The sequence below is a fragment of the Arvicola amphibius genome, chromosome 4 (assembly GCF_903992535.2).
Source record: "Arvicola amphibius chromosome 4, mArvAmp1.2, whole genome shotgun sequence".
Classification (NCBI taxonomy): domain Eukaryota; kingdom Metazoa; phylum Chordata; class Mammalia; order Rodentia; family Cricetidae; genus Arvicola; species Arvicola amphibius.
In genome coordinates, this window is record NC_052050.1 from 67,406,626 (window position 1) to 67,421,187 (window position 14,562).

At 45.8% G+C, this 14,562-nt stretch overlaps 1 protein-coding gene across 2 annotated transcripts in view; it reads right to left on the reverse strand.

Annotated features, from left to right (window-relative positions):
• Kif3a (kinesin family member 3A) overlaps positions 1–5,864 on the reverse strand; it is a 38,429-nt gene extending 32,565 nt beyond the window's left edge. For both annotated transcript variants that reach the window (XM_038327560.1, XM_038327559.1), the window contains exons 1-2: positions 5,724–5,864; positions 2,679–2,952 (exon numbers count right to left, since the gene is read on the reverse strand). In XM_038327560.1, the coding sequence (XP_038183488.1) occupies positions 2,679–2,952; positions 5,724–5,729 (280 nt within the window). In that variant the 5' untranslated portion in view covers positions 5,730–5,864. The remainder of the gene's footprint in view (positions 1–2,678; positions 2,953–5,723) is intronic.
• Between the last annotated feature and the right edge of the window lie 8,698 nt (positions 5,865–14,562).

Here is a 14,562-nt window from a genome sequence, read left to right on the forward strand (position 1 = left end):
AAAAATCAACTAGAATAACTAAGTTTAGCAAGGTTGCAGAATACAATCTTGCTGAATATATAAATCTATAAAATCAATATATAAAATTAACTGCAAGTCATGAAACAGCACTTTGTGCTATTAGGTCAACACTATCAAAACAACAACAGATGCTGGCAAAGACATAGAGAAACTGGAACGCTCACGTTGCTGCTAGGAATACAAAATAGTGATGTCACTGTGAAATACCATTTGACAGTTCTTCAAAAGGTCAAGGAAAGCTACCCCATGACTCAGCAACTACACTCCTAGGTGTGTATGTTCATAAAAATTAAAAGCTTGTATAAAAATATGCATAACAGCCGGGCGGTGGTGGCGCACGCCTTTAATCCCAGCACTCGGGAGGCAGAGGCAGGCGGATCTCTGTGAGTTCGAGACCAGCCTGGTCTACAAGAGCTAGTTCCAGGCCAGGCTCCAAAGCCACAGAGAAACTCTGTCTCGAAAAACCAAAAAAAAAAAAAAAAAAAAAAATGCATAACAACATTATTCCTAACAGCTAGAAACAACCCAAACGTTCAACTGATGAAATATACAAACAAATGCATCTATACAGTGGAATATTATTTGGTCTTGTAGTGAATGAAGCCTGATACATTCTACAATAAGAATGAACCTAGCAAACACTGCTAATGAAAGAAGTCAGATAAAAGACTACTCAGTAAGTGAGCCCCTTTCCCTGAACCGCCAGAGCAGGAAAACTCCGACAGAGGAGCGGTGCTGAGAGGGCTGCTGTGGCTGACACTGAGATTAGAATCCTTGGGTTGCTGGAAAACTGTCTTAAGAACATGTGATCCGGCCGGGTGGTGGTGGCTCACGCCTTTAATCCCAGCACTAGGGAGGCAGAGGCAGGCGGATCTCTGAGTTTGAGGCCCACCTGCCACAGCCTCTCAAGTGCTGGGGTTAAAGGTGTGCACCACCACTGCCTGTCATATTTCTGGATATTAACAATACTTAATCACAAAATGAAATTATGCAAACAATTCTATTTCCAATAGAATGCAAGAGAGAGGCTGAGTGGGTAAGACACTTGTCACCAAGCCTGACAACTAAGTTTGATGCTTGCGATACCCGTGGTGAATGCAAGAAATGATTCCTCCAAGTTGTCTTCTGGTAGCTGTACTCATGGCCATGGTACATATGGCCTCATATAAATAAGTAAATGTAATTTTTTAAGTTTGTAAGAATAACATAAAAACTATCAGAAGTGAAAGAGTTAATTAAGCAAGACATAAACAGAAGACTTGGGGGCTGGAGAGATGGCTCAGCAGTTAAGAGCATTGACTGCTCTTCCAAAGGTCCTGAGTTCAATTCTCAGCAACCACATGGTGGCTCACAACCATCTGTAATGAGGTTCGGTGCCCTCTTCTGGCCTGCAGGCATACACAGACAGAATAATGTATATATAATAAATAAATAAATATTTAAAAAAATAAAAAAAACAGAAGACTCAATAGTGTCAATACAGTAATTCAACACAATTGTGACCAAAATCTATTTTATAGAAACAGATAAGATGGTTATAAAATCTACATGAAAATACAAAGAGGAGGCCGGGCGGTGGTGGCGCACGCCTTTAATCCCAGCACTCGGGAGGCAGAGGCAGGCGGATCTCTGAGTTCGAGGCCAGCCTGGTCTACAAGAGCTAGCTCCAGGACAGGCTCTAGAAACTACAGGGAAACCCTGTCTGGAAAAAACCAAAAAAAAAAAAAAAAAAAAAAAAGAAAATACAAAGAGGAAAACCAACCAACCAACCAAACACACATAAGTAGGTGGTGGAGAGATGGCTCAGTGATTAAAGTCCTTGCTGCTCTTCCAGAGGACCTAGGTTTGATTCCTAGAACTGACATGGTGGCTCACAGATCTGACAGCTTCTGATAGCCTCTGAGAATACCAGGCATGCACATGGTGCACACACATATGGGCAAACACTCACTCATACACATAAAATAAAAAATATTTTTCTCATTAAGTCACAAAGAACTGATAATATGCAAAGATAGGTAAACTTCAAAAACATTACACAAAAAGAAAGAAAACGGTATTAAAAAAGAAAGTACTTTAGCCGGGTGGTGGCGGCCCATGTCTGTAACCCCAGCATTCAGAAGAAAAAAGATAGGCAGAATTCTGGGTTAGAGGCCGGCCTAGTCTACAAACTAGCTGTCCAGCGCTGCTACACAGAGAAACCTATCTGGGCCCAGGCTGGACTCTCAGCACCCAGACACGGCTCACAACCATCTTTAACTCCAGTCCCAGGACTGTCTTCTTCTGACTTCCACGAGCACTGCACACATGTGACACAAGCACACACTTGGTGCCTACACATAGGTGAAATATATACACGTAAACTGAAAATAAATTTTTAAAAATAAAGAGATGGCATTTTAAGATGTCTTAAATAGAATTTCAAAAAGACAAAACTCTTGTGACATGAGGGCAGACCAAAGGATGCAGGGTGGGAGGTCGCAAAACCAGTGGAAAGGAATGTTGAGGACAACGCTGGGGTCTACAATGACATCACGCGGTGGGCCTCCCAGCTGCATATGTTTACTGTAACTCAGCACGCTGTAGCTGCAACAGGTAAACCACTCATCTTACTGGGTGTCACTTCACAATAATAAAGCGAGCTGCACACCACTCACCATTGTAGCCTTCCAGAACAGAGTCAATAATAGGTCTTGCAGTTAAGTTATACACATCAAGCTGTTTACTTTCTGGTCCAAAAACAGTATCAAAAGTAAATGTCTTTGGAGGTTCGTTGGAAGAATCGGTCTTATGGACGGTGATGGTTCCCCTCATCTCATCCACGCTGACGGCCTGTCTGTAGCACATTGATCTCTCTCTCTCATTGAGGGGCCGGCACCTAACAACAACCTTCACATTATCGCAGCTTTCTGGCTTCTCGGATTTATTGATCTGGTGGAGACAATGTTTACAAAGAGTAAGAAGAACATTCATTTTGCCCTAAATTTATAATTGAAAAAGGTTACTTTTCCACCTCAGCTCGCTGAATGTGATCTCAGCACTCCGGGAGGCAGAGGCAGAGGCATAGCAGGTGGCTCTCTGTGAGTTTGAGATTGGCCTATATAATATAATGAAACCCTGTTTCAAAACAAACCCACAATATATGAGGTCATCTGCTCTCCCAGGACATCTAGTTTCATTTTTCTAGAATGCATTTGTAAAATTTTTATCTTAGCAAAAATCCATACATGACTTACCTTCTCTACAGAAGACAACAATAAGTTAAGGACAGGGGAAAATGTCATATGAATATGTGTATAAAGTTTTGATTTTCAAAATTTTCCATGACTAAGAAACTAACTCAAAACAATCCTATTACTGTCAATATGCTTCTCTCCAGCTCAGCCTTCATCACCCTAGGCTAAGTCACATCACCTGGGCCCTGCACTGCAGTCTCCTAATTATGTTCCTGCCACCTGATTAAACTGTCCTTCAGTATGTCCTCAAACACAAATCAGGATACTCTCCAATGTAAAACTCTCTCACAGGTGACAAGCCCAAAATAAACAATATCAAGGTCATCTAGAAAGGTCTCTAGGTTTCACAAAACACTCTGCCTTCCCTCAGCCACAATGCCCTGGGTTCCGGGGTCCTTTCCTGGACTCCTTCTTCACTTAGATAATATCTATTCCTCCTTCAGTTTCCAGCTCAGCAGCCACTTCCTTTGGGAATACTTCTCTCACTAGGTCAAACACTTTTATATATATAATTTAAATACACTCTGAGAGCACATCCTGCTTTTGAAGGATAGTTTTACTCTTTATTGCCCCTTGATTGCTGTCTGTCATTCTACCTTCACCTGAGTTCCAAACAAGCTGTCAAGGGGCTGAATTCAGTCCATAAAATTCTTTTATTTGGCTCAAAGTAATTTTTTTTGTTCTGATATAGGGTCTCATGAAACACAGAGAGGCCTAGAACTCATTATAAAGCAAAGGATAACCAGCCTTGGATTATTTTTGTGTTTGTTTTTCAAGACAGGGTATCTCTGTCTAACAGATCTGGCAGTCCTGGGATCGATTTGTAGACTAGCCTGGTCTCGAACTCAGAGACCAGTCTGCCTCTGCTGCTGAGTGCTGGGATTAAAGTCATGCGCCACCAATGACAAGCTGCAATTTGAGTCTTTTGAAAACAAAAGTAGATCTGGTATCTGTAGTGATATTTCATTTGTATTTTAATAAATAAAGCTTGCCTGAAGATCAGAGAGTAAAACAGCCCCACTGGTCAGCCTTACAGACCAGGCAGTGATGACACACACCTTTAATCCCAGTAGCCACACTAGTTTGCCACAGAAACCAGGCGGTAGTGGTACACGCCTTTAATCCCAGAGCTAGAGAGGAATATAAAATGGGAGGAGACAATTCTCAATCTCAGTCTCATTCTGAGGACTCCTGGAGCCAGGATCACCATTTCAGACTGAGGTAGAGGTAAGAACCAATCCTTGGCTGTTTTGCTTTTCTGACCTTCAGGTTGAACACCAATATCTGCCTCTGGGTTTTTATGAACAGTGCTACAGATATCTGTGGCCAGCATTCCTTTATGGCAACAGTTTCCAATTCACCAGAGCCTGTCTCTATCATATGCCACTCCATTTATTCAAACTGTCTTTTCTCTGTTAGTGTGTATGGCTTTCACTTCTGCCTCAAAAGGCAAGCTTCTCTTTCTCCAAAGTCAAAAACTTGGCAAATGGGGCTGGAGAGACAGCTCAGTGGTTAAGAGCACTTACTAGCTCTTGCAGTTGGGTTTCCAGCACCCAGGCGGCGGCTCTCCACTGCTTATAGCTACAGTTCCAAAACAGTCCCACGCCCTCTTCTGCCTTCCTCTGGCCGGTGGTGCACATGTACGCATGCAGGCAAACACTCATACATATAACATAAAATTAAATTTAAAAAAATGCCTGGCAAGTTTTGCTCAACGAACCCTACCATCTACATGATTAGCATATACACGGCTGGTGCCCAGTATTTATTGAATGCATACTGCGAAAGCAATAAACAGAAATAAGCATTGAGCATTTTGTGCTGAATGTCAAGCCCTGTCCTTCCAGTGTCCTGAGCCTTATTTTATTCCGCCCTGATAAAAACCACAATAAGTTTGTGTGGGAACTAAGGGTCCAGACAATTTGAAAAGCCCTCGGAGGCCTCATAACCGATAAATACACTTCCACAGCTCGTCTTCTCCAATGAGACTGACAACCACCCCCATATTATGGCACGATAACAATCCGTGAAATTTTAGAAGGTAACCAAATCGCCACCGCATACTCACACAAAGACACCTACGGGTTACATTTTGCACCATAAGCTAAGGCGCCCGACCAGAGCAAGTCTGACAGCTTACACCCAGGGACCGAGAGTGGTCTCGGGTCGCGGGCATCCGCACGACCCTCACGGCCGCGCGCAACTACCAAGCCCCAGCAGCCGCGCGGCGCTTTCCTGCCAGGCAGCGCGGGCCCGACGGGATGCAGCGCGCAGTGGGGCAACAGGACGGGTCCTGAGGAGACCCGTGCGCGCAGGACCCGGCCCCGCCGCCCTTCCCTGCCCAGGCCTCGCTGCCCAGCCGCCCTGCCCCGCCCGCCCGCCGCGCGCTTCTATGGCAACGGCCGCGCCCCCGAGCAGGGCCGCCACGATGAGTGGGAACCCCAGCGGCCGAGTGGCCGCCCTCACCGGCATGGTGGCCGCTTTCCGTGCTCCGCCAACGTCCCCGCTCGGGATGCAGCCCAACAACACCGGTTTTGCGGGCGAGGCTGGCCGCGGGCGACCGAAACACCTTGGTGCTCTAGAGACTGCGGCTCACTCAGCGACAGAGGGCAGTGCGCAGGCGCACTCTGAGCTCGCCCCGCCCAATCTCGGGTGCCCTCGGCTTCTTGAAGTACGCGTGCGCAGGACTTTCGCGTCCATCTCTACGGACGCCAGACTGAGGCGGCGCCTGCGCAGCTGTGCCGTTCCTCTGGGATGCAAAGCTGGGTCCTGCTGAAGCAGTACGAACACCTGGCCAGCTGAGATCGCGAGGGCCTTCTGGCGCTGGCACTATCTCAAATAGTAAAAGTTACAGGAGAGTGCCGGTGGTGGTGTACACTTTTAATCCCAGCACTTGGGAGCCAGAGAGAGGCGCATCTCTGTGAGTTCGAGGCCAGCCTGTCAACAAGAGCTAGTTCCAGGACAGGCTCCCAAGCTATAGAGAAACCCTGTCTCGAAAAACAAACAACAAAATGTTCCTCAATACATCACACAATTAGCCATGAATGTTAGTAAAATGTTCTGTATTTCTCAAAGATGCTGAGTAGGAGAGACCCATTTCTTACGATACTGTAAGTCATCGTTGAACAGCTATTGCTAATATATGATAATCCCTTATCATTTCATTGAAGTTTTATATTTCTGTGAGTGTGTGCTCCAACACTCATATGCCATGACTCAGACAGACGTGTGGAGATCAGAGGACAGTTTTCAAGAGTTGGTTTCTTCTTCCAGTGTGTGGCCCTCACCAATGGAACTAAAGTCAGGTTTAGTGGCAAGTGCCTCTACCCACTGAGCAATCGAGCTGGCCCTAAAGTTTTTAAGAGATGCCTCTATTCTAAACTAATCCTGTTTCCTAGCTATGCCTCTTTTACCTGGTATAATCCTGCATTCAAATGCATGTGATTTCACATCAAACTACACTGAGATATAGAGGCCACTGTAAGTAGCTTGAAGCTAGAGGCGTTAGATGTATTTTCTCTTTGTGTCACATCTCGGAAATGCTAGTAAACTGTTTGCTGAAAGAGTGAAATTAATCTATCCTGCTTGCATTGCTTTGCATTCAAATACCTTCTTCTAACATAAAAGGTTTGTAGTTGTGTAAAATCAAATTATTAATACTACACAAAAGTAAAAAATAAAAGTGTCCATTGTACATTGTGCCCCACGTGGTGAGCAAAAGATCCTTCATAATGACCTTGTTTGAAAATTTATTTCATGTACCACAACAGAAAGGGAGCTCCTTAGGAGCTAGCCTAGATTCTCACCTGTCTTGCCACAGCCTAGCACGGAACCTGGCCCAGAAAAACCAATTCTGCACCCCTTCCAGCCCAGCACCAGTCCACCTGGATGTGTAACAGATATGTTATCATGTCAAAGTTTAAATCCCGTTCCCCAGACCAGTTTGCCCCCCTTCCTTTACACTGTCCCTGTCACACACAAAAGAGGCTCCACCTTAGACTTCCTTCATCTCAACAAATAGAAGCAGATTTCCAGCAATTGCTCTGCTCAATCCCCAGTCTCTTTCTCCCACCCCGTATCAATCCTTAAACACTGCCTGATGAGGATCTGCCATAAAGTAAAACCAGGATGTGGTTCTTACCACCAGCATCACTATGATCTCTCACGTGTATTACTAAACTCAGAGCCTGTTTCCATAGCATCCTTGAGGGATAACAGGAGTAGCTTGGTTGACAGAGTCCTTGCCTAGTATGCTTGAACCCCTGGGCTCCATTCTCAGCACCTCATAAACCTGGTACACACAGGTGGAGGCAGGAGAATCAGAAATTCAGAGTCATCCCCGGCTCCATGGTGAGTCTGAGACAAACTGAGATCCATGAGAGAGGTGTGGTAATGCCAGCACTCAGGAGGTAGAGACAGGTAGATACCTGTGAGCTCAAGGGCAGCCTGGTCTACACAGTGAGTGACAGGCCAGAGCTACACAGTAAGATCTGTCTCAAGAACAAAAAGCGAGGAGGCAGAGGAGCAGAAAAAAATCAGAACGGGGAAAAGACTCAATTACCCACAGATTGGGGCCTGGAAGGACCCTGGATCCAGTCCACTACTGGATATGGAGAAAGGACTGTATTTCCAGCACAGAGCCTACGGGGATGCTGTTAAAACGTGAATCAGGTCTTGCCTTTTTCTGCTCCAAAACATCCTTTGATTTTCCATCTCTCAGAGTGAAAGCCACAGCCAACCCTCTGCCTCTCCAGTTCTTCCTCTTCTTTCGTCTGAGTCAGCCCCGTTGGCCTCCTTGTTTCGTCCCAGACACAATTTCATCCTCGCAGACAACGGTTATCTTAGTAGGAACTAATGGACAGAAGTATGAAGAATTTTAGCTGGGCAGATGGCTCATGCATGCAATCCCAGTATTCAGGAGACAGAAGCAGAAGGATCATCTATGAGTTCAAGAATGATCCCGGCTCCAGAATGAGTCCCAGGAGAGCCACGGCTAGAGTGGGACTCTATCTCAAGCAAACCAACATGATGCACTGAACTGTTTTTTTTCCTTTTAACCATGTAGCATTTCTAGCATTCGTTTTATGAATATGAGCATTTTGTTCCTGTGTGTATGTGTCTTGGGGTTTTCTGTTGCTGTGAAGAGACACCGTGACCATGGCAACTCTTATAAAAGAGAACATTTAATTGAGGTGGCTCACTCACAGTTTCAGAGGTTTACTCCAGAATCATCAGGCTGGGGAGCATGGCAGCCTGCAGGCAGACGTGGCGCTGGAGCTGAGAGTCCTACATCTTGACTCAGAGGCAAAAGGAAGTTGACTGATTGCCACACGGAGGGAAGCTTGAGAAAAAGACCTCAAAGCCTGCCCCTACAGTGACACACCTCCAACAGAAAAAGGTGTGCCCTCCAACCTCAAGGTCTCCTCCAACAAGGCCACACCTCCCAATAGTGCCATTCTCTATGAGTGTATGGGGGCCCAATACAAACTACCACAGTATGTATGTGCACATGCCTGGTGACCTTGGAGATCAGAAGAGGGCATCAGATCCCCTGGGACTGGAGTTACAGACAGTTGTCAGCTACCATGTGGGTGCTGGGAACCAAACCCAGTGCTCTTGAAGAGCAACCAGGGCTGTTAACCTTTAAGCCATCTCTCCAACTCTTTCTTTTAGAAATCACTTGATGTGAGTGGACATGATGAGTTAGCACATAGAGACGCTGGCCACCACGTCTGACCATCTGAGTTTGATCCTTGGGGCCACACGGTGGAAGGAGAGAACGGACTCCCGCAAGTTGTCCTCTGACCTCCATGTGCACATATGGCCCGCGCTAGCACGCACAAGTGCGCACACACACACACATGAACAAATGAGGAAATGTAATAAAAATACATTTTACTTAGTTGTTTGTTGTTTTGTTTTTGAGGCAGGGTCTCATTATGTAACTCTGACTGTCTCAGAACTCACTATGCAGACCAGGTTGGACAAGAAATGACAGAGATCCACCTGCCTCTGCCTCTTGAGTGCTGGGATTAAAAGTGTGTGTCCACCCCCCAACTCTAAAACTATGTTTTTAAAAACCATCTGGGACCTGTGAAAGGTGCTACCTCTATCTCTGAGGAGGTAGAGGTAGGCATATTTCTATGAGTTTAAGACCACCCTGGTCTATATACCAAGTTCCAGGACATTCAGGGCTATGTAGAGAAACCCTGTCTTTAAAAAAAAATATTTGAGCTAAGCAATGGTGGTGCATGCCTTTAATCCCAGACTCGGAAGGTAGAGGTAGGCGGATCTCTGTGAGTTCAAGTCTATCCTGGTTTACAAAGCGAGTTCCAGAATAGGCTCCAAAGCTACACAGAGAAACCCTGTCTCAGAAAACCAAAAAAATACATATATGTATATATATATACATATATGTATGTATATACATATGTATGTATATATAAAATTTGATCCGCACATTTTGAAATAGGTAGTAATTGTTGTCCTTATTCTATAAATAAAGAAAACTCTTTCAAGATCAGGTACACTGAAGTCCAGATATAAACCCAAGCAGGTCAGCAAGCTCTTCCCCTAGATGTCCATCTGACTCAGAAAAATCTTCTCAGTGAGTCCTAACATCATCCTAACGAAAATATCCCCAAACCCAGCCCTGCATATCTCTTCTCCCTACTTTATAAATCCCTATAGTTATCCGATAGACAATATATATGCTATATGCATACAAGTCTCAAAATTACATCCATTTATTTATTTTGTGGGAGCAGGGAGGCCAGAGCAACACAGTGCACACATGGAGGTCAGAGGACCCCTTGGGGAGCTCAGTTCTCTTCTACCACATAGAGTCTGGAGGTCTAATTCAGGTCATTATGCAAGACGGCATTGCCTTTACCCACTGAGCAATCCTACGCACAAACTTTATTAAGATGTTATTAATCCCTTGCACCATCCAATTCATTAGTTTAAATTGCACAGTTTATTGGGTTTTGCTAAGTGGAAGGGCATGACTATAACCACAATCAACTCACAATATTTTCTTCACCCTTAAAAGACATTCTATGCTTATAGGAGTCATTTATGCCTTGCTTCCTTCGTGGCCCATGTTCTCCCAATACCCTGAGTCCTAGACAATCATTTTCTTCTCTGTCTTTACCTATTGTGAATAGTTCATACAAATGGAATTATATCATATGTGTCTTTTGTGAATGATTTCTTCTTCCACTTTTTTTTTTAGCATGATTGATGTTATAATCTTTGCTTATCTATATGTATGTATATGCACCATGTGAGTGCATGGTGCTCACGGAGGCCAGAATTGGGAAACAAAACCTAGAATAATCCAAAGCATTGCCAACTCCAAAGTGAGGATGTAGTTCAGTTGGGAAAGGGCTCACCTAGCATGCATGCGTCCCTCTATGGGTGAATGTTCCTATTCCTAGCACTTGGGAAACAGGAAATTCAGAAGTTCAAGGTCATCCTGGGCAAGCCTGAAATATGCAAGATAGTGTTTCAAAAACAAAAACATTACCAGGTCCCAATAAATTCCTTGTATACCTTTCCATCATTAGTTAATATCCCAAGGCTACTGTTGTGGTTTGAATGAGAATAGCCCCCATAGGCTCATAGATTTGAATGCATGGTCACCAAGGAGTGGCACTATTAGGAAGGGTGTCCTTGTTGGAGTAGATGTGGCTGTGCTGGAGAAAGTGTCACTGGAAGTGTGCTTTGAGGTTTCAAGTGCTCAAACCAGCTCCAAAGTCTCTCTGTCTCTGTCTCTCTCTCTCTCCCTGCTGTCTGTCAATCTAGATGAAAAACTCTCAGTTCCTTCTCCAGCACCATGTCTGCCTGTGTGCCACCATGCTCCCCACCATGCTCCCCACCATGATGGTAATGGACTAAACCTCTGAAACTGTAAGGCAGCTTCAATGAAATGTCTTCCTTTATTGGAGCTGCCATGGCCACGGTGATTCTTCACAGCAATAGAACACTGACTAAGACAGCTAGTATGTAAACAGATAAATGCAGAAATGACCCAACTGCCCTTAAAGGGAGGGATTTTTGCTTTTTCTTTGAGATAGCCCAGGCTGCCCTCAGATTCACTATGTAGCTGAGGATGACATTGAACTTGTGATCCTCCTGCCTCTACCTCTCAGGTGCTGGGAATCAGCACCACTGCACTGGGTTTATTTGGTGCTGGGAATCAAATCAGGATGTCGTGTATTGCAGGCAAGCACTCTACCAACTCAGCTACATCCACAGCTGGGATCAACACCTTTTTGGATAAGTAGAAACCAGATCCTGAGATCAAGGCCCAGTAGCAGTGCAGACTATAGGTCAGGGGCTATCCCAAGACCGAGAGTACTTTCTTGATTCTCCTTCAGCTAGTCTCATGCCCCCAGATCAGTACTGCGAGGTAAGATGTGGGATGTATGGTTGGACACACCAGATATCCTGTGAAAAGGGGGATTCTGGGGCACAGGACTGTTTAGAGAGGAGGCGTGAAGTGTGGTATAAGGGAGGAAGGGGTTCAGCTAGTGAGTGAAAGACACCCCGCAGCTCGCTATGGGAAGAGGCGGTAGGCACCTAGGACGTTCACAGTCCGAGGTGCCTGCCACCTAGTATCATAGCGAGGGCTAAGACACAGTCACCCAGGAATGACAAGTGAACCCACCAAGCCTACCTCATCCTTGTAGGTGCCCCAATTGTAGGGTCACAACACGTGGCTGTAAAAAAGCCAGTTGGGTAACAAGTTGGATGTAGAATCCATCATGCTGATGCCTAGGGTGAGAGGTGTCTGCCCTCTCTGAGTCCTGCATGCCTTTGTTCTCCCCGCACCTTCATTCATAGGACCCCTGGTGGCCTTTCGAGTTCCACAAGTCTAGGCCGGGCTCCAGTATCCAGCGACCTATGCTGCATCTCCAGTGGCTCCTTCCACAGTGCCCAAGGCTAGCCCTCCTGATGTGTGTCCTGCATGGAGACGCAATGCGCACCTGTGGCGTGGTAGCAATCCGTCATCTCTTCTGCAGTACCCAGGCCCCTGTGCTCCAGTGCTGGGGCACCTCACCTAGCCAGCAGGTGCTTCCGCCTTAGAACAGGCCACCACCGAGAGGTGCTTAATTCCATCTGGATTTAAGATCTCCTAGCCTCTTTGGTCTCCTAGATTAGGTGGCCCCTGACACTGCTGAACCAAGCCTCCCTGAACCTCTGTGCCACCCTCCTCCATTCTTTTCCCAACAAGTCGAGATGTGCCATCCCTTACAGGAAATCTTTTTTTGGGTTCCTAAAGCTAAGAATGTCTTCCATTTTTCGACGTGGGGGTGCGCACTTAAGATATGTATTTAAATTTCTTAACTATTTTTAATTATGTGGAGCTATATCTATATCTACCCTCGCAGGTCACATTCAACTTGGCTCTTCCTGCTGTCTTCCTACAGTCACGTGGTTTCAGGAAGGTAGAGAGGCCTATGCGGGATGGTGACAGTTGCTTAGGACAAGTGACTTCAAGTCTACTTCCAGAAACGTGACCTGGTCGTGCCCATAAACTTGGTCTTTAGAAGCTGGGCGGCGGTGGCGCACGCCTTTAATCCCAGCACTCGGGAGGCAGAGGCAGGCGGATCTCTGTGAGTTCGAGACCAGCCTGGTCTACAAGAGCTAGTTCCAGGACAGGGTCCAAAGCTACAGAGAAACCCTGTCTCAAAAAACCAAAAAAAAAAAAAAAAAAAAAAAAAAAACCAACTTGGTCTTTAGTGACTCTGAGCCCCCTCTCTGAGAGGAGCAGGAGGCCCAGATGCTGGAGGAAGAGCAGAAGCTCCAGATTTGCTGCAAGTTCACTTGGCCACCAGAGTTTCCCAGCCCTTCGCACTGCCTCTTACCTCTTCCACTTTGAGGATGGATGGGGACACTACCCCCATTTCTCCGATACCTTCCTTGGCCAGTTTCAGTCTCCAAGGAAGCAGGAAAATATGGCTTGTGTATCCAGTTCCGAACCTTTAATACAAATGTTTATAATATCATTTGTGAACTGGGGAGATGGTTCTGTGGTTAAGAGCACAGGCTGTTCTTGCAGAGGACCTGGGTTTCTTTCCCAGCACCCACATGGTGGCTCACAACCATCTGTAACTCCAGTTCTAGGGGACCTGTCGGCCTCCTCTGACTTCCTTGGCACCTGCACTCCTATACAGAAACCCCCACATAAACACTACACATATACACAACTTTTAAAATATTTTTTAAAAGATATGCTTTGTGCCTCTGAAATTAGTTTTTGTCCAACTAAACCTCAAGTGAATGCCTTTAAAATAAGTACTTCTGGAGGTTATAGTAATGTTTTGTTTCTCTAAAAATGTAGGACTGTCATGAATGCCCTTGGCATTTGGAAGTTTACAAGCATTTCTGAGGATAAAACGTACTTATTTGGGCTTGCTTTTGTTATGATTTTGGTTTTGACTTTCTCAGAACCGAACCGCCCTCAATAAAGGCTGAAGGCAGGGGGTGGGGCTATGGATCAGTCGGTTAAGTGCTCGCTGCACAAGTAAGGACCTGCATTGGATTCCCAGGACCCATGCTGTAGAAGAAAGCCAGGTGTAGTGGGGCATGCTTATAATCCCAGCCGTGGGGAGGTGGCGTGGAGACAGAAATATCCCTAGGGATTGCTGACCAGCTAGCCTCGCTACCTGGCAAGTTCTAGGCCAGGAAGAAGAGATGAGAGACCCTGTCTCAAAAATAAAAAAAAAAAAAAAGGTAGTCAGTACCTAAAAGATGGCATGTGAGGATAACCTCTGGCCTCCACATGCTGTGTACACGCATGTGTATACACACTCACACATACACACACCAAAGGGAAAATATGGTTGAAGGAAAACATGAAGGAGCAGGGCTGTAAGGGCCATGGGCAGTTTGTCACAGCGCCTGTCCAGGAAGCTGGGAGGCATCTTTTTTCTTTCTCCAGGTAGCTATGCTGGGATTGGGAGGAGGAGTAAGCAAAACCCACAGCTCCTGAGAAACTCGGGGTGAGCTCTTACCCTGAACCCAGATGGCCCAGCCTGGGGAGCACCTCTGAGTCCGAGCCAGCAGGCAGTAGAGCCTCGAGAGGTTCTGAAAAGAGAGTCCATGTGATGTGCATTACAGAGTCACCACTTCCTAGTGACTTGCCAGACACACACGATGTGGTTTGGTTTTTCTTCCAGCAGTATTTTCGGTGGCAGGCCACTAGAAGACCACTCTGCTCAGTTTGTGGATGCCCCAGTCCCCATGGAGAAGAAAACAAAAGCCACTGTCATGTGACATAGGGCTTTGGCCTCTTTTA